Raw genomic sequence first — 24,369 nt, 5'->3', positions numbered from 1 at the left:
GCAATTATAAACAGAGAAGGGACTTATTTATTTGTTCTTAAAATTGCTAAGAAGGCAATCTTTAAAAAAAAATGCCACTGACCAAACTGAAGTTGCAATACGTATGACCTCTCTACTTGGCCACAGCAGATAAATTTCTCGGCGCAGAGAGGCAGATTTCTATATTTAGCGTGTCTATTCAGCAGGTAAAGGACTGAGATCTGATTATGGGAGCCCTACGTATTTCAAAGTGACAAATTGGAGAGGCCAAAAGAGCAATAAAAGTGAAGAGGGCAGGATAATTGCATGAAAATACATTTTAAAAAGCTGTTTTGTGGTGAGTGAGTTTCTACAAACTTCTCATTGCACAGGCAGCTCTGCTGCACTCTGGTCCCCTGCCCCAGCAGGATGAGGTGTTTGTGAACTGGAGTTGAGCCATTTTAACAGACTCTGAGAAGTTTGTTGGGCACAGTAACTCAATTAAAGGATTTATTGGGATGAGGCAATGGAGAGGGTGCAGCAGCAGACAAGACTTCACCAAAATACTGAATTGTGCCCTCAGTCCCCAAAACCAGAAAGGCCAGCCTGGATGTCTCTACTGTGTGCCACAATCCACCATGGGGACGTGGCAACAAGACAATGGGCTGAGCCAATAATAACCCCGTCCCACTTAGACTCAGCCTGTCTGGTCAGCTCTGCAGGCTTGCATATTTTTATTGAAAAAACAAAACAAAACAAAACAAAACTTTTTTCACAGAGGGACAAAAAAGGGGGAAGAAAATTCTTGTTAGTGAGCCAAGTGCTGGTGTCTTGTTTCTGTGCTGGTTACTCAGCTGTAATTCAAACACTGCTACCAGTGCTGTCGCAGACACCAGAACTGCAGTTGCTTCAGCACTGTCCCCTCGACAGCCCGTGACATCCTACCTGGCACATTGCATTCGATCTCCCCTTGTCAGAGGAAAAGGATTTCCCCAGCCCTGGTCATGTCTCTGATGGTGCAGCGGTTCCATGTGAACAGTTCCTGCATTATTTTTAAAAGCTGTCAATAAATGGGCCTCGGTGATAATCCAGCTTCCTTGGTTCTCTGACGCTCTCTAGTGCCTACCTCAGAGTGGAGACAGCAAGGCAGACAAACTGCCTTGTAGTGCGTTTTCTACACACACTGTAAAGAGAAGGCAAGGGACGAATGCCCAGCCAGATCTGGCAGGAACAGCCAGCCTGAACAATACAGCCGCCTACGGAGCAGAAGGGTGAAGGGAAAACATCATGGGCTTTCTATGAAACAAGGGCTATTAGGACTGAAGCTGTGTTTGGCTTGTTAACATTTGTCAAGAGCTTTGAAAATGTACAGTGCTATATATAGGTTACGAGAGACAGAAATGCCAAGCGTGATTACTGGTAAACCCACGGGATGCCACACATCTCCATTATTTGCTCCAGGGTCTCCTCTCTCAAGTGTTCCTGATTTGGCCTTGTGCTGCCCTGAGCTTTTTGTTTTCGGATGCTTTTCCTCTGTAAGCGAAGCCCCGCTCCACAACATGCCAGAAGTACCTCTTTGTGCTCCCAGGCAGCACGCTGCCGTGCAGAGCTCCGCGTGGCACAGCATAAAGGCGAAGGAGCACGGTGACCTTTAAAGACATGTCAGACAGGCTCCTTGACCCAGAGACCTCAGAAAGGTTAGATCCCCTGCCCTCCCGCAGCCACTCAAAAACACGAGAGGGCACAAAGTGAGAGACCTCTGTGTCTCTGTACGTGAGGATGAAAAACAAACTGCTTCCTAATGGCTGCTCTCGTCTCACCCGCAGATGAAATGAAAGCTCTCTTGCCAAGGTGTGTGTCAGGAGGAAGCGTGGGAATGGAAAAGGGGGAGAAGCCCCTCCTACCTCACTGCTGGCAATGGCAGGCAGAAGAAACAGGAAGGATCGTTTCCATGTGCCAGGCTGCTCTTCTGTTGTTGTAGAGGATTAGCGAGAATAAAAGGATAGATGGCGAAATCCTCCTCTGCTGAAGGCAATGGCAAAACTCCCACTCTCTTCTACTGGGCCAGGATCTCCCCCTTTCTAACAAATTAATTATGAGCTTCAAAATCCAATTAAAAATGGGAACATCACAGAGCTGTGCCATACTGACTTTTTCCAGGCTCTAATTCCTCACAATTAAAAACCACACTTAAACCCCGTGCCTGCGAGCCACTCCCTGGAAGGAGGCTCTCCTCTTTAAGTCACCTTTACCCAACACAAGGGGCTGTGCAGTGCTTATACAAGTCCATAAACCCACATTTTTCCACGTGCACTCCACAGAGGAGCCAGAGCACATCTAAAAAGAAGCTGCTGCCCAGATACGCAGCTGCTAAAGGCTGTGCTGCTGCAGCTCAGGACGTGCTCCACACCACGGGGCCGGCTTAGCCTCCGTGCACCCACGGGCACACCGAGGCAGGGCAGGCAGCCAGCGACGTGGGCACACTTTGAAGCATCAGATTATGCAGTTTTCTGAGACGAGCACGAGTGTTCCCACAACGTACCACTTGTTTACAGAAAAATCCCAGCAGTGCCCCAGAGCAGTGGCGAGGTGCAGAGCACCGTGTAGTGATTTCGTACCTGCTGACCGCACTGGTTTCTCGAGGCAGCATCACATTGGTGAGCAGTGCAGAGCCAAAAAGGTGAGCTGCAGAGGGAAACCATGGTCAGGCTTCCCAGCACGCCTGCTGCATGTGCTTCAGGAGTGTTATTTCTGGCAGTGAATGGGAGCAACCTGGAGAGCGACCCCAAAAGAGGATTTCTGAACTACAGAAAACGCTCACATGGACACATCCTTAGTTGCATGCTGACGGCGCCTGAGGAGCAGCCTGCAGATGCTGTGAGCGCACAGACCACTAGGCTGAAAGCTACTGATCAGTCCCTGGCCCATTTTTATCTTTTCATGTTTCCAGAGCATATATTCATATCCTGAGATGGGGCTGTTTGGGGAAGAAGCTCTCTGTTCCACTTCTATTCCTGGCATTTCACACAACTTAGCTCTCCTTCTAAAAACTCCCCCAAAGTACACTTCAGTAACAGGCTGACCCTCCATCCCTCTTCATTTCACCCACCCTTGTCTAGTCTTGTAACCGGAGGACAAAGAATTCTGCAAATTTATGGGAAACATGCAATGATGAAGCTAAAATCTACGACAACCTTAGCAACAATCCACAAGACTTTGGTACCCCTGAAATCAGGTCACTGTTCCTTTGCTGACTAAGACAAATGAAAGACTACACATTAAGCACCCAGTTATAAAAAATCAGCAGTGATTGGTACAGGTTTCGCTTAAAAGCTAAAGGTTTTTCATTTGAAAATATGACAGGGTCAAGCACACAACCCCAGCAACACTGCAACACTGGTAAACACACACCAGGTTCCCAGTTACTGTTGATAGACCTGGGCTGGTTTTACAATGAAGCCACTTCACCAGACTTCTGGACTTGTCAGGTCGTTTTCCAGTCTCAGACACACTTGGTGAGCTTCATCTCATGCAACTTCACGTACCACAACTTCACGTACCAAAAAGCATCATCGGAAATAATCACCTACTGCTCCTTTTGATGTTAACGGAGAGACAACGGCGTGTGCAGAGTGGGACACATCAGGCCCCAGTTACACCGAAGCTGGAGGTGAATTTCTCTCCCTTGGTCGTACAGGGGAGCAGCTCCATCACAGGCTGCTGTGTCTTGCTCTCCAAGCACAAAATGGAAACCATCAGGTCTTCTCTCCCATACGCTTAGATTGCAAACACTATACAAGCCTCAGCAATACAGACTCTCTCACAAAACAGCACAAAACACTGAAATCCCTTGTCCTTGCCACCTATACACCCCAGAACCATCTAGGTGCAGGGCATATTTCTTTGTACAAGGAGTAAGAAGAGTCAGCTCACTGCAGACATCTCGGAGCGGCAGTTTCAACAGAGACCAGTTAGTAAAAACATTATGGTTATGGGAGACAGAGCAACACAAACAGGATCAGCTGAGGACATTGTCATGACCAGAAAACTGCTGCACAAAAGAAGGAAGCCAGGGATATTATACATCTTACATTTTACGGTATTTATTGCCAACCCTAGGGGTTTAAAAAGTCTATGAGTCCAGTCTCCCACAAAAATAATGAGATTTTCAAGATGAAGACAGTAAGACAGAGAGATCATTTGCCTTCTGGTTTGGAGATAACCTAGGGTCATGATTTTAAACTTCTCTTTGCAGCCCTGAAGACTAGAAACATTTGTTATTAAAAACAAACACATGCACATACACACACAAACAGAGAAAGGAGGTTGTTCCCTACTCCCTGGATTTTGGGAGGGGTGAGTTCAGAAGAAAACCCTACAGATTTGGGGATGTGCATGATAAGATCAAGCAATACTGCAGGGTGAAACCCTGGCTTCATCAATCGTTGGAGAAATGCCCATTAAGGCTTGAGTTTCGTCCTGCATCTTTACGGAATTAAAAGTAAACAAACATATTAAGATTATCCTGTGTGTCTGTTTCCTTCTGCCTCCCCATGCACCCCAACTTAAACACCACAGCACAAATACATGCTGCTTACAGTGTGCTTAGTAAAATAAGCAAGCAGTTTAAGCCCCGTGGTCCTGCAATAACTTCAGTAAGACAGATCAACAGCGGAGAATCCCAGTGAAAACCCTCGCTGGTATACCTCACCGCTAAAACACGGTACAGTTAAGAGCCCCCTTTTGTCAGTATGCCTGAGTTAGCCAAAAAGGCTTAAGGAAACTGAGGAAAAAAACAAGTCCTGTCTGCGTGCACATTTTGAAGGCCAGTCAAATAAGATGTTTGTTACGCTGTGCTTTAACAGCTCCTTAATATGTTATGTAAGTACATAAAAATAGCATGTGAAAGTCTTTAAAAAAACAGGAACACCCCCTGAAAAATCGCCCTGTGTTCTAATCCACAGTGAATTATTTACATACAGTTTCAAGATCCAAAAAAAAAAAAAAGTTTTCTGAAAGAAACACAAAGCATCTCCTTCATTTTTAAAATCCGTGATTAAAATACTACTCAAAATGAAACTAGTTCTAAAAGCCTCAATGTCTAAAAATATGTCCTGAAAGACAGCTTTAGCTACGCTTGCTCTAAGACTGGCGTTCTTGGAGAACCAGACAAACTGCAAATTACAACTGAAAAAGGAATTAAATGCAAGATTTCTCGCCTGGATTTCTCCCATAAGGACGCTCTGGGGGCCCGAGTCGTGCAAAGAGAATGTGTGAAGAACCACGTAGTCCCACTGGCTTTTTCAGAGAGCGTTTTAATAACTTTCCTCGCCACCCTCTCCGAGAAATCCTTCTGGGACCTACTGTTCCGGGGCTGGTGGCTGGGAACGTGCCGTCACGCCGAGCCGTGGTGTCAGCGCTGGGACGGGGCCACGCAGAAGGACACCGCGGAGACGCCGGCAGCCGGTGGGTTTTTGGTGAGAAGCAGCCCCCCGGCTTGCCTCGCGGAGTAACGCCAGGCAGGCGCTTGTATTTGCTTTGCAGTTTATTACAAAAGTCTGCCACGGCACAATGGGAAGCCTAATGTGGAACATCACATTAACAATATTTTATATTTATGTAGCACTCTTCATCTCTAAGGGTCCCTGAGAGCTTTACAAGCTACATACGTGGCATACCAATGAAGCCGAGCCATAATTCTTCTAATTAGCTGAATATCAGCACACATCACATGGCACAACAGAAAATGTTACTGGTCACTCCTCTCTTCATATGGAAAGTGCTACGTGATATTTACCAGCAGCAAGTTGCAGAAGGAAATTCAGTTTTAAGGACTCTGGAAAAAATGCAGTCTCCTAACCAAAGAGGTCTCATTTACGGCCGTGTCTGTCCCCCCACGTCGTGTACACACACTCCCCAAATAGGAGACACAGAGGAGGGGCCCGAGATCTGCTGCTTGTTGAATGGCCCCACTTCCACGCTAAATTCAGCAAGTTACCATCAGATGCATGCCTCAGACAACTGCTTTGCTGGTGTGGCTACAGAAAAGCTGGAGAGCTGCTGCAGTTCAGTGCACGACAACATCACCCTCCTTTTAATGCCACTAAGTTCATTTCTTCAGCAAAAAGGACGAGCAGGCTATTTAATACACACAGCCTCTGGAAGTCAATGCCGCCATCTAAGTGTATGTGCATGCAACCCATCAACCAGTAAAACTAATTATAAAAATCAATTTCAGATACTTTTCGGAGCCTTTCATTCCTCAATATACTCCTAATTGATTTTTGTTGGAGAAATAGAAAGGGTAGTTATTATTTTTATTATTACAAAGGAAGGCAGGAGGGGCCGTGGTCAGTGTTTTAAGTGGCTCACCGATTCTTTCTACCCAAAAAGAGAAAAAAGGAAAAACAGCATTTTATTCACAGTTTTGCCACCTGCTGGAAAGATGGAAAAGCCTTTGAAAGGGTGACAAAGCACAAGAGAAAAGCTGGCAGTAGACAGTACAGGGCAGAAGAGGAATGTGACAGGATTGTGAAAAACACAATGTGAGAAGGTTGTACCTATTTATAGACGGGCAGGGATGATCAAGTGTAAAAGCAGTACATTGCCGTGAACGCTGTACAGCTCCTTTCATCCAAAAAGGTCAGAAGTGCCCTTATAGAGAGATGGCTCTAATCATGTCTGTATCAGAGATGGGCGAAAAGAGGTTAAGAACCAGCCCCGCTGTCCAATCAGTCTTTCTACCAGCTTCAAAGCTCCGGACTAGTCCCTAGGGGCCTTGCCAAAGCTCGTCTACCAACCCAGCAGCAGTCTTCCGCAGGCAGTCATTCAGGACACAAAAACAAATGAATTTTTGCAGCCTTATTTCTTGCACACACACACACAAGCACCCAACGCACATGCACAAAGCCCGCTTGCCTAGCTGAAATGCAGAGCGAAGCGAAGCACGCGGCAGCGCTCCAAGAAATGGAAATACTCCTTTTTGTACCCTCCTTGAGCGCCAGCCAGGGTGCACAGCCCAGCCTTGTGCCCCCTGAAGTGCACAGCCCAGCCTTGTGCCCCTGAATTGCCGGCGCATCCTCGGCCAGCCCGGCCCAGGGGACGGCAGCAGGGCAGCCGGCAGCATCCCCAGCAGCAAGGCTACCCAATTAAGCCTCCGGAGCGAGTGAGCGAGGGGGGAAGGAAAATTAAAATTAAAAAAAAAAAAAAAAAAAAAAAAAGGAGAAGAAGAAAGAAAGGCAAGGCTGGATGGAGTTGCTTGGCAACGCGAGGGCAGGAGCAGCTGTGCAGCAGGTCGGGCTGGTACCCAGGCGCCCGGCTGGCCCATCAGCATCCTGCACGCCCCGCATTTCGTGCCGGGGTCTCCTAGTAACAGGCGGTGCACGCCGGGCTGCTGCGCATCCCCTCCTCGCCTCCTGCTTCTCCCCGGCAGGCACGGCATCGCTGTTTGCCCTAATTACACATTCTCCGCTGCTTCAAGCTGCCATTACTTTGGTCCCCAGAGGAGCAGCAAGAACTTTAAAAAAAATCTCCTCTAATAAGGGTTTTTAGTTTCGAATGCAGCGGAGCTCTGCGAGCTCAAAGATGCAAGGCGAGGCAGTGGCGGCAGAAGCAGCAGATGAAAAGAGAAAAATTCAGCGGTTCACCGGGTCAGATTTTTGCAGGACCCCGCAATAGATCTTTTCCCTTTGTTTTTTTCTAAATTATACCAGAGGGTAAGCAGTGATGAGAGCCCTTTATGGGCCCTGGCGCCTATTTATATAATCCAGAGCAGTGTAGTAAAGGTCTGCTCTTTGGACGCTTGCAGTTTAGGCCAAGAGTTTCTGAGAAATTCCATGCAAAAAGCAAAGGTAACGTCACAGGCAGAATATAAAAAATATTTATCAGTGACCAGAATTGACAAAAAAGCAAGTGAAGAGGAAGAGACACCCCCTGTCCCAAATGCTAACATTTTAAGTTATTTTTGTTCCATATTTTTGCTAACGAACGTGGCTTTTCATTTACTCAAACTATTGCAGTGTTGATGGGTCTCGCTATTTATGTGTCTCTTCCTTTCCTCCCCTTTGCCACTGAAAAATCAGGGATGCAGACTGGCAGAGACAGCACGGGAATAAAACACGAGGGGAAAATAAAATATCTTCCTTTCTGTTTCCTGGTTTTGTCAAGAACAACAAGAAGAAAGGAACAAGACCCAGGATGCTTTCATTCATTCAGATACCAGCTTTGATTTGGGGGGCGGGAAGCCGTGTGTTTGGCTGTATAAAATACACCCTGTGCCAGGGCCAGCGGGGGCAGGCGGGCGATGCTTCGGCAGGAGACGCCGTCCCTCCGGCTGCTGCCTCTCTCGGGGGCTCGTGGCAGCTCCCAGCAGTGCAGGCAGCAGGAGCTGCTCACTGCTTCGTGGAGCACGTCGTGGTCAAAAGGTCTCAGCAACGCTGCTGGGCAAACCCAGGCAAACCGAGGGGCCTGGTCTCCAGAGCACGAGGCAGCCAGTAAAGGTGATGAACTCTGCCGGCTAGGAAGTGTACTTGTCTGCATTTGGGGAAAGTTTGCACGATGATCACCTTCCCAGAGCTATGACTCCAGAGGCTCTAAGCATTAAGGGAGACAGAAGCACCCTGCTGGAAATCCCCCAGGTCATCCATGCTGCCGGGTGAGTGTAAATGAGGAATGATGCAAGTGCGCTACAAAACCCCACTGCTGGGTGACGCTGCATCTTCAGAGGGAAAATCTTAGAGAATAAAGACACCTTCTGTATGAAATGTGTTCCCCAATACACGTCCAAAGTCAAAACAAAGCCCAGGAAACCACCTGGAGAAACCACCGTTGGGACTCTCTGGGTTTCACGAAGAATTAACAATAAAATTGCATCACGTGTACCACACTCATACAAAAGTCATTTCACAACAGATCAGAGCTTAGTCCATTCCAGTTAATTTTCACCCAGATATTCACAGATAAAGGTCTTCTACTCAAAGGCTATTTTCCATTACAGAGGCCAAGTTTTTAGCTTAACTTGTTACGCTGAGCAAAGCTCTCTTCTCTCTGCCCATGCCCAACACACATGCCACATTCTCCTAAAAAACAAGTATTTTTCCTCCAACTTCTAAAATAACAAACAGCAGCCATGCTGGAAAAATACCAAATGTGGAAAAATTCAGCTTCAGGGAAAAGCTTAGCAGAGTGACACGTGACCAACGCGAAGATGCCCAAATGGAAGTTCATGCAAAATTAACCGTAACAGGTTCCGTGCACTTACATATCGAACAAAAGTGTATGCAGATATGCACGCCTGTATTTTTATGGCATTCATTTCCAAGAACTAATACATGCTTCTAGTGCACTAATGATCACTTATGGTCATCATAAAAAACTAGAATGACATTGCAAAATTGTCCAGCTAATCTATTAAGTTCCCTCTATCGGTGGTAAGCGCCCAGAGGAATCGGAGCAAGGAAAAAAAAAAACAATAAACTCCGCATGTGCACAGTTCAGCAACAGGGACACCTTTCCTTCAGAACTCAGCTGGTGATCCGCTTTCATCTGGAAGCACAGGCTCGTCACTGTTAGCTTGGCTAGCACGCCTGTAAATGTTTTTCCAGCTTTCAGTTCTTCAAGCCCCAGTTTTCGGTCCCAGGTTTCAAAGGCCAGGCACCCCCAGGCACAATCTGCCCACGGCAGCACGTGTGTGTCTATCTACAGATGGGGCTGCTAGGGCTGAGAACTGGCCCGCACATTTTTTAAAGGCTTTCGGTTCTTATTCAGCCTTCTATCACGTATAAAGCTGGCCAACAGAAAGATTTGGGGTCTCCAGTGAAACAAAGAGACTGTGGATAAAGAGGGTCCCATGCAGGATTTTGTCCTCCCCTTTCTAACAGGTATGCACCAGTCTTTAAAACTCCCTTCGCTTGAAGTCCTTCTTTCGTATTCATTTCACTCTACAGCAGTACACTACAATTTACTGCTTGACATTTGGTAACCAACTGGCTTTTGGCAGCGGTGTTAGACAAAAAGTTTTCTGAAGACACAAATAGAGTTTTTCCCTGAACTCCAGCAAAACAGAAACAGACCGTTTGACACATGAAATCCACCCTACAGTCTCGGCATCAGATGCTTGCCCTTTACCTACCTTGAAATACATTTTCTCAGACATCATTCCTAGTGCTAGTGCAGGTCTGTGCCATACCATGGGCACCATTTACTCCGCGGTGGCCACGGTGTTACCTGGCTCTGGACCTCTCCTGGCAGAAGCACGGACGCGCCCGCTGCGTTTAGGTCAGCTGAGACAAAGCCTTGCAGCTCAGCTGTTCCTGCGGGCAAAGCTGTACGAGGGGTGTGAAGGGCAGGCTCTGCGCTGGGGGCAAGCTCCTTGCCCTGCACACTGAGCTCCTGGGCTTTTGCCCAGATGTAACCTAGACTTAGACACCCCCGCTGTGCTTAGAGGACTGACCTGGAGCCTGCTTTTAAGACATGTGGCAGCACATTTGGCTTTTTCTGCCCAGAGTGCTTCAACTCTCCCAGGCTGCTCAGGCCCTTCTCCTCCAGCAAGCCCACCTCAGTCTAAGATGGCACCTCCACACACACACCTCTGTTTCAGGCCTGGTGTGACTTCAAATATTTCACAAGCACCAGTGTTTTTCTTTTTCTTTTGTTCAAAGCAAAGTTTCTCATCCTTAACCTGCCGTTTGTATCCAGTGCGGGACACCAGCAACATGAAGGGACCCTGGCAGAAAGCAACTGAGGATTTTTAGTTTGAGGTCTTATGCCGTGAGCCATATCCTTCACCCCTTTTCTTGGGTACCTCCGAGGGGGTCAGGGATGGATGTGAAGAAAACACGGGATGACAAACTAGAGGGGGCTTCTCCGTGCCTCACTGGGGCAGCCTGCCCCAGCACTTGGAGGTGCCTGCACTCTCCCTTCTGCAGCTGCCAGCAGGCAGCAAACAGCACTTTCTAGGTTTCCCTTGTGCCAAAAATCATCTCACGTGGCACACAACCAACCAACCAACCAATACCTATTTACATTTCCAAACCCAAACAGTCAGACTGTCTCCCTACCTGTGCTACTGAATTGCAAACGATGGAGCAGAAACAGAGGAGGGAGAATGCAGGTACCTGCAACCAAGCAGTGGCTGAGCACGGGTGTTTCAAATGGCGGAGGCTCCTTTTGGCAGAGCCCATCCTTCTGTCTGCACCGCTCACAAAGCTCGCTCCTCAGCCTGAGCTCTCACTGTAGTAATGACGTGAGGCTCTGGCCCTCCGCACTGAAATCACAAGACTCCCCTCCCAACTTGCCAAGTGGTTAAACGGCTTCAAAAAGAGAAAGTTTTTTAAAAGCTTGTGATCAGGTCGGGCTTATTTCAACCAGCTTTGATTAAAAACAAAACCAAAAACCAGCAACACACATCCTTCCAACTTGGCAGTGCAACTGAAAACAAATCCAGCCACGAATGAAGGTCTTCCTCACACCCCTTCTCCTTCCCCAACTCCCTTCTCTCGTTTCCAGCACCTAACTCACCCGCTGCTCCAGCTGCTGCCACGGGATTTAGCACCCTCTCCGTCCCTCCGTGTCCCCTTGCTGGTCTCAGCCCTGCACGCAGAGCTGGGGACTTGTTCCAAAGCTGTGGATCTCTCTCTTTGTGCAACAAAAAAAATCCCAGGCCTTGGCTTTCATTCCTCCCATTGTAGCTATACTGTTCTCCCAAATGCTTTTCCCTAACTCATTATTCAGAATCTTACACAACTGGTGCTTTGCTTGGCTGTTTGTATTTTCTTTCTCATCTTTGGCTTTGTGTTCACTGGAGGCATCGCATTAACACTACACAGCACTGCAGCTTCCCATTCATGGGTTATCACTGGCACAGACAGTCTTTATTTTCTCTATTATTCCTTTACCTCAAATTAATCGTCTTCATTTATCATCCAGCCTTCCCAGCTCAATTTGCGCTTTTCCAGTCCTTTCCAGATTCTGGACATTTCCTCTTCTAGCCCCAGCGCTTTTGGAAGACTCTTCTCTGTCATTTTGAATCCCACCTCAAAAACCTTCCTGTTCCTTAATGCTCTTCTAATACTCTTGTGTACCTCTCGCTTTTTTCTTTCAAGCGTAGTAATTTGTTTTCCTGCAGGGTGGATTTATTTGTTCTTGTTGCTCTCACCCAGCACTTTGGATCAAAGAACGATATAATTTACAATAAGATATCATGACAATGTGAAACAAACTCCACTTAAATAAATGCTACCTTCAGACAGTCTGTAGACTCATACTATCTATTTACACAGGCATCCTCCACTCATTTTAGGCTTTAGTAACCTAAATAAAGATGTGAGATGCCCAATTGCTTTATTTTTAAGAATTGATCTTGGGTTGTATCAGATCCTGGTTTTAGATGCATAAAGAAAAAAAAAATCAAAACCTTCTGACACTCACAAAATGCAAGCCCCAGCAAAACACTCTATGGCTTATTTTTTTAATCATCATTGCAATCTTCAGGATATCCCAGTTAGTTTATTTGTGATGTTTTATCTCTGGCCATGAAGCATCCGTGCCACCTCATACCTTCCCCTGCACATTACTGCAAGGAAGGCTGATGTGAGTTGTTTCATCAGGAGATAGAAATCTCCATGGGTCTTTGATCCAGGGGACACGACGACTTCCCCATGACTAATCTTTCCAAAGGTCGCAGGCCAACTCCCCCTTAGACGTATTTGCATCCCGACACTCACCAGCAATATCCTGTTTTCTAATTTAGGAAGTACCGATGACTATACATTTTCTTTGGCCCATTCTAATTCCTTTCCTCTCCACTCTGCTCTGCATTGGCAATTCATCTCCACATGTGTGAAGGCTGGACTAAAATTTCTGTTTCTCAAAAGAGACATTGTCGTTTGCACTGATGCCTGCTCCATGAATAAGTGTGAGAGAATGTATTAGGGCTGGATTACAGCACCAGCCCTGGTGGCTCCTTTGTTATTTTTTTTTTGCCTCACCCCCATGTTGGCAGCACAGCCTTTCCAATCCTACAGCTCACCTTTTCCTCCTGTTTCCACACACAGCCCCTATTTCTCCCGAGTGGCTTCTTTGCTGCCCTCTGACAGACAGACACTTCCACCACTGCTCTTAGCTCCTTTCCGTACCCTTCTCTTTAGATGCCCCAGCTTGCTTCGAATCCAATCAAATATTTTCATTTCCCTTTCAACCCAGACAATGTTTTTCCCTTTCCCTTCCAGATTAAATTCTCTCCCACACAGATAATTGTTTTTCCCTCTCCAAAGGTCGTCCAGAAGGTGGTTTCATAACCAGTTCAACCATTGATGGGCCTTCCAGAACTGTCCTAAATCTCTAATGGAGGAGATGCGAGAGAATAACGAGGGAAGCTTGCACAGCACCATGCACAGTGTGGGGTCTGAGTGTCCCTGGGCTCCCCAGCGAAGTAAAGCCCCAGGAGAAGCCGGGTTCCAACCCAGCAAGCTGCTATCAGTCTGTGTTGCCTCCAGCCCAGTCTGGCTCATCACGCTGCGAGGAAGGCCAGCCAGCGTCTGTCTGGTCAGCGTTACGTACGAACGAAAGGAATGCAACCTCCTTCCGCTGCCTTCCACCCCCCGGCTCCCCAACCCATGGCTTTCTTGTCTTCCTGCAGAGCAGTAAATCCCTTTGATCCAGCCAGTGGACTTTGCACATGGAAGTTGGGTGACCGGCCTGCATCTGCCTCCGGACGGCGAGCCCCACACTGAGAGCTCTTTGTCTGCCAGGGCACTCCCACCCCTTCGCACAGAGCCCACTCTGGCAGCCTGCTCTCGCATGACACACTAACGAGCTACCAGCCAAAGGAAAATATCTCACAATCATCTCAGGCCCTCTGGCTCAGCCAGTGAGTAAGCCAAGTGGCTAGTAGCCATGGGCGCTGCTGGGCGCATTCACAACCCGCAGCACACGCGGCTCCCTGCGGCTCCAAGGCGGCTGCGGAAAAACAAAGCGCCGATGAAGAAAAGGGCTGGTGGAGAAAAGGGCTGACAGAGAAAAGGGCTGCTCGGCCCTAGCCCTGGGGCGGGCATGGGAAAGAAGGCGGCCCTGCCATTCACAGCTCAGTCCCAAATTTCCATCACTGGTCGCTGGTCGTTTCTGTCCCTCTCTTTCACAGGAAGCTCAGGAGCTCCCTGCGGGGACACCCCACTGCCCAGGGCAGAGCGAACAGGTTTGATGCCTTGATTGTACCAGCTCTAATTATGGCACTCATGGGCCGTGGGTTTTAAGGGAACAGAGCACTTAAAGGGGACGTATGGGTCCAAATGACTTGGTTCTTGTGCCCAAATAAGCTAGTTACATAGGCCCCTCCCCACCACTGACTCAGACCGCTCCCAAGATGTAACCTAAAGGTATTCAGGTACCTCTGAACACCCAGGTGCTTTCCACTGAAATAAACCTGCTCCCAGCTTCTGCCTCAAAGAGTCCAGTTTGATTTTAACAACAGGGCTATATCCAGTCCACTCTGCAAATGAAACCGTCCTTCCTACACAGCCATAGACAGCTAGGATGTAACCAGGTACAGGATGCTTGTACGGCTGCAAAGACAGGATGGGACAGCTCCTCATTGGCTTTGTTTTTTGCCTCTTCTCTTTTACCTTCCTGCTTTTTCCTAACAACCTTTGCTACCTTCTTTGAATTTGGTGGATGAAAACACGAACACCTCCTTAAACTAGGAAATGGTTTACAGACTGGTTGAACTACTGCTGGTTTAACTGGCAAGCTCGGAGGGATAGCTGGACCCACTGGGTGAGGTGATGGCAGCGGGACATTTGGGCACGGCACCTGCACAGCCGCAGTCTCATCACTTGATGCAGGTCTCCCCCATCTGCCAGTAAAGGCGGACTTGCCTTGCCCACCACACACATACACCCCAACTAAAGCTATTCAATAAAAGTATCACGGTGCCAGTGAGAAATGTTTCTTGTCATGGAATAATTGCAAAACACAGTATTTGACATGGTGATGTTACCTAGGTGAAAGATACAATATTCAGCCAGACCTAAGACTTGACTCAAAAGCATGTAAAATCTTGCAAGATTTGGACTCCCATGGTAGAGGTCTTGCCAGAGTGGCTGTATTTTCAAAAGCTCCCTCAGGACTCCTTGTCCCCATTCACACCTACTGGGTGACCAAAACAAAAAATTGCACAAGTTCACCCCTTTTAGGTGAACATGTCACATCCTTGGCCAACTTCAGAAAGAGCTGTATGAGAATCATCACTTCCAGCTTGAGGAGGAACACGGGGGTCACATGCAAACAGTCAAGGCCATTGCATCAACAACTCACACCCTGGAGCTGTGCCCTGACGGGAGCCCCTTGGCCCACTGGAAGGCCTCAGCTGAGATGTCCTCCTGGACACCACAACAGAGCCTGCTTTGCTGTGGGTTAAGCTCACGGTGGCTTTGGCAGCACAAGGAGTCTCCTGACCACATCACTACAGGTTTTAAAATGACTGCTCTACTTCCATTGGCTTTCAAATCACTGGATCACAAGTGAGGTCACTCCTGGTAAGGCGGCTATCCCCAGTAAAAGCACTAGAAAGCCCATATTGAAAGATCAAACCCAAGGCCTTTTATGTCTTAACATGATTTATACCTCAGACCATGTAACTTTTACAGTGCTGCCTAGTATATGATGGATGCAGCTCTCTTAACAACCCACACATTTGTTTGATTTACTGCACTGGTCCAACATGTTATTTTCTACCTTGCAAGAACAACCTCGCTTCTAGGAATACGCCTGCATGATAAGATCGTGAATTAAATGTGCAGTTATCGTAAGAGACCACACATTTTACAGTAAAATTGAGAAAACTGATTACAGCAATCCCTCTGGAAACAAGAATAATCACATGATAAGATAGTGCTAATGGGAATTTATCATCTCTCATCACATGTGAAGCCTAGAACAAAGCAGCAACACTAGCAAACTGCACAGCTATTACTGCCAATGAATACCAGCTGAAAAGCTACTGGGGACTATGAACAAATGACAGGAGAGTAGGGATGCTGAACAGCCAAACTGCAGCCAATTTGGTATGCTTCAAGATGCTTACACAGTAAAGCTTATATGCAACACTAATCAATACTACCCAAAATAACTGTCTGATATCTTTCCATACATCCCATACCCTTTCTATCCACACTATTCCAACCAAGCTCCATGTCATTGATTAATTTGCTCTTGTAGCATTGGCAGTACAAGGAGTCTCCTGACCACATGCTGTATTTAGTCACCAGAGTAACCTGAAATAGTGAGATCTCAAGTGTACATGCATCTGTGCTGTACACGTCTGCATCTACACACATGCTCCCTCTCACACAAACATTATTCCTAAAGCGCCTGTCTCAGTTCTGAAATATGCTTGTTCCCTTCCCCCATACAAAAAGCAGCAAAAACCTACCCACGGTATTTTCTATTTGAAGCAATTAACACTTGACTAAAATTAACATTTTTAAAGCTGTCTTGGGGATCTGAGTGCGGAAAACCCAAATTGGCATGCCCACAGTTTTAACATGAATGATACATCTACAACCCTTAGGTATCCTAAAATTACTCTGCACCAAGCCCCATAAGACACATGAAAGCTCAACATATTAATGGTAGGCAGTGAACTCCTCCGTTCTGTTGAAAAGGGGGTACATTTGCTGCCCTACCGTATTTTTCCGTTGCCCTGTTTCACAGATATAGGCTTGAACTTTCAGAAGAGCTTTTTTTTTTTTTTTTCTTTTCTAAATGAGAATAAAAGAAGATGGTTACGATTAGGTGGCAGGAGGATAAGATGAGAGAAGCATCCTACACAAGTACCTGTATGAGTCCTCTGGTGAGCCTTTAAGTGGGAGCTCTTTGTGTAAACCTTCCGGCACCCATTAAATTGACAGCGGTGAACCCTCTTCTTGTTTTCTGGGGACGCTTCCGCCCCTGGCCCTCCTTGTTCACTGTCACTTTGCCCACTTTTTATCGTCCCTGCGGTTGCTGCCGCTACACCCACTTTCATGGAGCTGAGCGAAGCTTTCTTGGCCACCAGTTTCAATGTCACCGTGCCATCCACTGCTGAGAGAGTTTGTGAGGTTTTTACAAGGTGGCGGCTGAGCTCCGGAGAGGAAGGGGGTGTTAACGAGGTTACTGCATTGAGTTGGGCCTGGTTGACGGCTGTGTAGCCTTCTGTGGAAGAGCTGGTGGACTGCAAGCTGAGGCACGTCTCAGACAGCAGCTTGTCCCGTGAAAGGATAATGTCCATGTTGGCGCTTTTGTCACACGTACTCGTCTCCACCGGTAAAAGGATGGGGTCCAGCCGCCGGATGGTGTCCTCCGCATCTGGAGCTGAGGAGGCATGAAGGAAGCAGTCTAAGTCCTCACCAAAGCTCTCGGAGATCTTCCGTGGTTCCGTCTGAAGGTATCGCTCCAACTCGAGGCATGTCTGCAGGAGGGGAAGGGAGAGGGGAGGGAAAGAAACCGCTGTTAGAGAGAGATTACAGCATAGCTCCCACCGAGGGCAGGAGAACAATGTGGTCCAGAGCCACTCAGAGACAGCACCCGTGCACACCAGCACCTTCGTGCCAGACGGTCACCTTTTGGCACACATGGGGACCTGCACTTGTTTGAAGCTGCTCAGAGACAAAGTATGGGAATATCTGTGTATGGTAGCAGATATTATGATAGAAGTGAAGATACGACAAAGCATCCACTAAATTTTCATGGAAATCTGCACATTGCCCCATGGACACCAGGCCCTTTCCAATTTTAACTGTAACCTGGCCAACAGTCACCTCCACATGAAACTACTCAATCTGCCCAATTTCCCGGCCACATAAAAACAAAAAGTCACCTCTCCAGAGAATTTCCTCCTCTTTCTTTCCAAACATTAAATTTAACTGCAAGTTTTACCCAGCATAGCTGGCTGGGGCTCAATCTATTCCTGGAATGGCAAAATTCTGAAGTATATCATTTTAAAACAGAAGGAGGAGACAGAAAACCTTCCAGTGACACCATAGCTTGGTTGAAGGGGCTGAGAGAAGATGTAATAAGAAAAAAAAGGGACCTAATACCTTTCTTAGAGGGTTTTTGGCACAGCTGGTCAAGCAGGATTTCCTGTATACAGGACACCACACTTGCACACCAGCACACACACACAACTGATTTAAAAGTAGGTGATGATGCAGGCAAACAGCTGCCACTTAAAACTGCATTCCTGCACCTCCACAGCAGTGATCATCAGCACGAGGATGGGGTGAGCCTATTACTTGAATGTACCTTGTATTAGGCACCCTGAGCTCATATATGGAGGCCCAATAAAGCCTCCAGGCACCTTCACACTGCCCAGTGTTCTCTATAACCAACATTACAGACTTTTATTATTTATAGAAAATGGTTAGCTGTAGTTTCAGGAGCATTTAATGGGGTTTATTAGTGCTATTTTTCACTTCTTGCTGCCCGAAAGGATAGCTGGTTTAATACCATCACTGCAATTTTACGGGGCTTAGAAAAACACACATTCTAACTCAGATTTTTTAGAAACCTCTAAAAACAACTCCTAAGAGAACACTTCTAGAGATATGAAAGAAGGGACTTTAGGCAAAAATATTCAATGCAGCCTACGGGAGCTGATGGCCCAACTACATCTCAACCTGGAAGCCAAACATCTGATCAAGAAACAAAAACTTCCTATCACCGGAGGCGAGACGGAGACTCCTGCCTTCTGGGTACAAACGTCAATAAGAGTGTAAAGAGGCCCCATTCACAGCTCTCTGGGAGCTACCCTGTAACTCAAGATTACTCCTGTTAATGCAGCCTGGAAGCAACACTGCTGTTTGCAGATACAATTGGGTGAGATGGCTTCCAGAGTTACAGAAATAATCTGTCAGACTGCTATCTGTGTTTTTTGTTTGTTTCTTTTTGGTTTGTCTTTTAATAATAGCTGCTTATAGATCTGAGCTGTAGAGATGGACTTGGACAAAAAGCAATAAAATGACAACATACGCAACTGAGACATGGGGGTTATTTTCACAGACGTGATACTGTACATGCGATGTGCCTGCAGGTGGGACACTTACTGGTCAGGAACCTTGCCATAAGCAAACCCCCATACAACCAAGCTTCCCAAACTGAGTAGGGCGCTTCACTTCTTCACCTACCACAAACGGGACCACTGAAGAGCTGTTTTTTTGTCAAATACATGGGAGATTAAGTCAGCAAGCTTTAGTGCTCCTGACACTCAGCAAGGGGAGGTCCAACCCTGGAAAATGGAGGGTCAGCACGCCCCTGGGAGCTGGTACCAGCGGGCTGCAGCCTGCTGCTGGGGCTCCTGTTGGAGGCTGCCAGCTCATTTCTCCAGCAGCCTGCTCCAGGAGTCACAAGAAACTGTTTATTTGTGCTCCCTCCTTTCCCCACCGCTCTTTCAGCTGGGTTTTTCTGGACAGGTTCCTATTTCCTGCTGCAACAATGCAACCGGCCCGCACGTCCGCCCGGCTGCCCCCAGGGCTTCCCCGCTTCCTGCAGGCAGCAGAAAGCTGGGAACAACGGGAACCAGCCCTGAGCTTCCTAGCAGAGTGTCACAGCATCGCATGCTGCTGCTAACTGACTTTGCCAGCTCGTGTGACTGCAGGAGAAGCTCTTCGCCCCGAGCCCACCTTAACCCAGTACCAAGGACTTCCTTCTGGGGGCAGGGACAGGGGACAAGGCTTTCAGCTTTATTTACGAGTCCCCTCTCCCCTGAAGGTCCATCTGAACAGGCTCCTGAGGAGGGAACAGACAGCCTCACTGCTGTCTGTCCCAGGGGACCAGCACCTACTGACCCTGCTCACACTGCTCCCAAGCAGAAACCTTGGTACCAGCACGGCAGAAAGCTGCTGTGCTGGGGCTGCTCTCTCAAGGGAGAGCTGCTCTCATGGACACAAAAAGCCTGGCAGGTTTTAGGGGCAGCCTTCCAAATGTGCCCCTCAGTCTTTCAGGACTGACACCCACAAGTGCACCAAAAGAGGTGATGCTTTTGAACTCCCCACATCATGTAATTTGGGCTTTCTGGCTCACTTAGCCTTCATCCAGTGGGGCAGAAACAGGTCTAGGGGCCTAATAAATGCAAGGCTTCCAAAGTGATGAGTGAGCATAATCACAAATTAGGGATAGAAAGGGAAAAAAGAGAGAGAGAGAGAGAGGGACTCAAGGCCATTAAACGTGATGACAGTGACATGAGATTTCAATGGCTGGGTCCAGAAAGCTGCACACTGGCTCCACGCGCCCGTGGAGGCAAGCGGGAGGTGCTGCTGCTTTAAGGCATAACTACCCCGACAACAACAATAGTAGGCCTGACAGTTTTTCCAGCTTCACCATTAATTTTCCATAAAGAGCAGTTTCTCGATGAGCCCTTTTCAGGCAAAGCCTGATGCTTCAGAAACCTGTAATTATTCCTGGCTCCCCCCTCCCGCAGCCATTGCACCTGTGCCATTTCAAGACACCAGCTGGCCATGCCTTGCCTTCTGCCTCAGAAATCCAAAACCAGTGGATCAAGCCCATCTCCCCATAGAGGGGAAAAAAAAAAAAAAAAAAAAAAAAAAAAAAAACAACTCAAAGGCAAAGAAACAATATAATGAGGTCCCTCCCTCCTGCCCCCCTCAATCCCTCCACCAAGTCAACAGGGGGGCAGAGCCTGGCAACGCCGAGCCAGAAAGGGCCTCCGGCTCAGCTGCATGGCAGACAAAGCCCGACGAGGGTTAAGGCCACAGCCCCTCCTGTGCCCCCCGCTAGGGCCCTACCTGCTGCTGCCGTGGCCGAGGGCAGGCGATGGCAGGCAGGAACAAAGCTTCTTTCCCCATATGCGCTCCCCGGCGTGTGCCAAGTACCTTACGTGACCTTCCCCTCGCTCCGGCCCAAATCACCCGGGGAGCGGCGAGGCAGCGTTTGGAAAACAGCTTGTTTTCTTCACTCCTGCCCTGGCAAGACCTATGATTTTTAGGTCAAGTAAGCTCACCCCCTTGTCTTGAGCTCTGAGCTGGTGAAACCACTCGGGCTGAGACCACCAAGGCCTCCGTTCCAGCCCTATGGGCCGTCAAGAGGTTCTTCGGTCTCCGCTCCCACAAAGTCATCTGCCAGTGAGTGCAGCGAAACCTAACAATTTTGTGTGGGAGCAGCAGGATGTTGACAACTGCCCACAGAGATATGAATGCACATGGCAAGATTCAGACACTGGGGAACCTCCATACATCTTCTGCTTCCACCACCGGCCTGGGAGGAAAGCGGCCTACAGAGCGGCCCAAGAGGCTGAGACAGGAGCCAGGTGCTCCTGTCATGATCATCAGTTCTTCTGGACATCCAGTTTCTCCTCAAACGTTCATGCAAGAGAGGGGAAGACTGAAGTAACAGATGTAATAAATGTCACATTCGAACTAAATCCTACCGTGCTGTAGGTTGACACGCTGTGGGTAACTTGATGGTCATTAAAGTTACCCAGCGCCCACAGATTTGCAGTGACAAAGGCCTCAAAAAATTTAATGGGAAGGGGAAGATGGCTCCCTTCAGGGACACAGGAAGACGATATGCAAGACTGCTGACCGCTGTCAAGCTGTTTTTGCAGGCTAGGGATAAAAAGAGACCCAACCACTTCAACCCATCTGCCCTGACTAACAAGGGTCATGCTCTTTGCACCTTACGCCTCAATTTAGCCAGTTAAAAGAAATGATGATTCATGGCTGACAAATAACAGCATATGACTTTGCTAAACCCCATGTACTTGCAGAAAGCCAGCTAGCAAAGGATGGCGGTCTGGCATGTGGATTTTTCAGTTTTGGATACAATCGCAAAAAGATTCACTTTCCAAGAAGAGGGACATTTTCGTCACCTAACAAAAATATTGTGTGTCTCCTGCCTACACACCTTCAATCCATGGCATCTCTTCATTCCCCTTCTCAGGCCTCTGGGGCACGTAGAGCAGTAGAATCCACTGTGACACTTCCACATGCAAGACCAGATCCATCAGACACTTCATGACAACCCCTGCAACGCTGCTCTACTTGTTAGGAAATACAGTGGAAGAGAAACACAGTGTCTGCCTCTGAGAGTAAGAGGTGACACGTACACCATTCTCAGCAGAGGTTAGCACTCCCCTAACTGCAGCCAGCAGAAAGTTTTTACAGTACTCAACCTCCTGGGTGTTTTGCAGAGCTAAAGACAGAACAGCGTGCTGAGAGCAAAGTTCTGTCAAGGGTAAAACAAAGCCCCAGCACTTAAAATGATTTGAGGTCAGCCGGGGAAGACACCTAATCAACATGTTCAGTGGGTTTCTCGGTTTTATTGATGCTGAAGTATTTTATAACATCTTGATTTTGAATTTTTCCAGCAGACATCGGGAAGTTCTTATCTGGAAGTGCTAGTTACTTCTAAGTGCCATTTTACTGCAGATAAAATGGAACATCAAGCACCGATCTTGGAAGTTATCCAAAACCTAATTAAGAAGTTGGATACTTAGATCAGGCTGTGACAGAGAATGAAAATGTCAAATGTGGTTGACAAGCAGGCCTGATCTACCAGCTCTGTTTACAATACTTGAAAGGATTCTCTGAGCAGCAAAACTGAAACGAGTGAAGCAGAATTATACATGCAATTGCTGAGGTGAAATTCCAACCTCCATCATGACCCCATCACTTTCCACTGGCACATAAAAAAGGGGCCTCATCCGTAAGTTGAAATAACTGTGAAAGTCTCAAGATTGCAAAGGAAGAGAAAATTTCCCCAACCTGAAAGCACCCCAAAAGAATCATCCTAAGGTGAGCGTCACCACGGTTCACTCAGACCAAACTACAATGGGTTGCTTCCAAGTCCAGCATCTGGTGTCAGTCTGTCATTCTTCAGCAGGACAGCAAAAGCTCTGAGCTACAGCACCACTTGCATTTTGGTTTCCAGATACGGAACATGATACTGTGGGGCAGCCCTGAAGTTCAGAGGAGTAAGAGGTCCAAAACTCACCTGCCTTCCCTGGAATGTCATGCCATGTTTGTCCTTAACCCTAAAGCAAGGTTTGAAAGATTCATCTTCCTCCCACTGCCAAAAGCCTTCGTTACTTCCTGAACAACAACAAACCCCAATATTCTTGTCCATCTATTCCAAGATTGTCATCTGTTCCCAGCCAGCTGCCAAAACCTCCAGCTTTTCCTCTTGGCAACCTTTACTGGGCAGTTGCTAGTTGTCAAAAGCTGCAGCACATCAGAAGCTTAACATTTGGGACAGCATAAAATAAACAGAATTTTAGTATTAAAATAAGTAGTTTTGCTAAATACACTTGGGAAAATGGGGAAACCGCAGTCTGAAATGAATGAGTAGTAAGAAAAAGTTTCAGGCAGGCAATAGCAAATAATTTCTATTGCAAACGATTTAAGACAAAGCTCCCAGTAACGTGCCGGCACATCCTACTTACATTTTATATAGTTCATTAAGAAAAAGACAGCTAAAACCAGGTACAACAGTAAGCCACTTGCTGACAGCTCACAGCAAATATCTGCATGCATGTTCCCCCGTATAGACAAGGCAAAGCCAAGTTAACTGTACATTCAGCTACCCAACAGGCTCTTGCCAAGAGCAAAAAGCAGGCACACACATGGTCAGCAAAGATCAGCTGACACGCAAAGCCTGGTTTTCCTGTGGTAACTTCACCATATGCTCAAGCTGACAGGCTCGTCCTCTCTAACACTGGCTGAGTCTCAGCAGCCAGCAGAGTCTGGGCCAGGCCAGCCTCTGAACTCTGTGATTTCTGGTGAATATGCTACGCACGACCCAAGGCTCTGCTTGCAAAATTCTTCAATATAATTATGACCCGCGTCCATTTTTTCCCCTTGGTGTCAGCACAAATAACCAACTTTTAAGGAAATGTATTTAGCCAAACCAAGCCATTCACTATTATTCATGCACAAAAGCACTCCCAAAGAATGCTCCCGTATCACGACCCAGACAGCCTTCTCCCTGCACATTCTTCACAGCCTTTTTCTTCAGCACATAAAAGATGCTGAAGTCAGAAGCCTCAACCACATTCGGTGAAGACACAGTTTAATGTAAAAAGTCTGCAGATTTACTGACAGAGCAGAATCACCACCTCCACATAAACACAAGCCATTTTCCTGTTGCTCTGGGGCATGGTGTAACCAGGGTTATCAAAGGCTTTGATCAGCCTCTGAAGCTCAAAGGATCAAACCCACTTTTGCCATAAATTAGCGATTTTTACCAACAGAAATGGGTAGTGAAACAAATGTCTCGAACAGAGTGACCTGTAACTCTGCCCAAGGAGTCGAAATCAAGATTTGTAGCCAAACTCAGTGACAATGAAGTAAATCGTATCTAACAATTATTTTTGGAAATGGACAAGCCATATTTGTTCACTAAAAATCCCTGGTATTTGGGCTCTAA

General features: G+C 47.3%; 1 protein-coding gene across 2 annotated transcripts in view; it reads right to left on the bottom strand.

Moving 5' to 3' along the window:
• Positions 1 to 24,369, bottom strand: part of KLF7 (Kruppel like factor 7) — a 57,049-nt gene that overhangs the window by 10,481 nt on the left and 22,199 nt on the right. The window contains exon 2 of one of the 2 annotated variants that reach the window (XM_032190419.1): positions 16,789 to 17,401. In XM_032190419.1, coding sequence (XP_032046310.1) covers positions 16,789 to 17,401 — 613 coding nt within the window. The remainder of the gene's footprint in view (positions 1 to 16,788; positions 17,402 to 24,369) is intronic. The other variant, XM_032190420.1, reaches the window with a different exon arrangement.

The sequence above is a fragment of the Aythya fuligula genome, chromosome 6 (assembly GCF_009819795.1).
Source record: "Aythya fuligula isolate bAytFul2 chromosome 6, bAytFul2.pri, whole genome shotgun sequence".
In the NCBI taxonomy this organism is placed as follows: domain Eukaryota; kingdom Metazoa; phylum Chordata; class Aves; order Anseriformes; family Anatidae; genus Aythya; species Aythya fuligula.
This window is presented reverse-complemented; position numbering and strand designations above follow the sequence as displayed.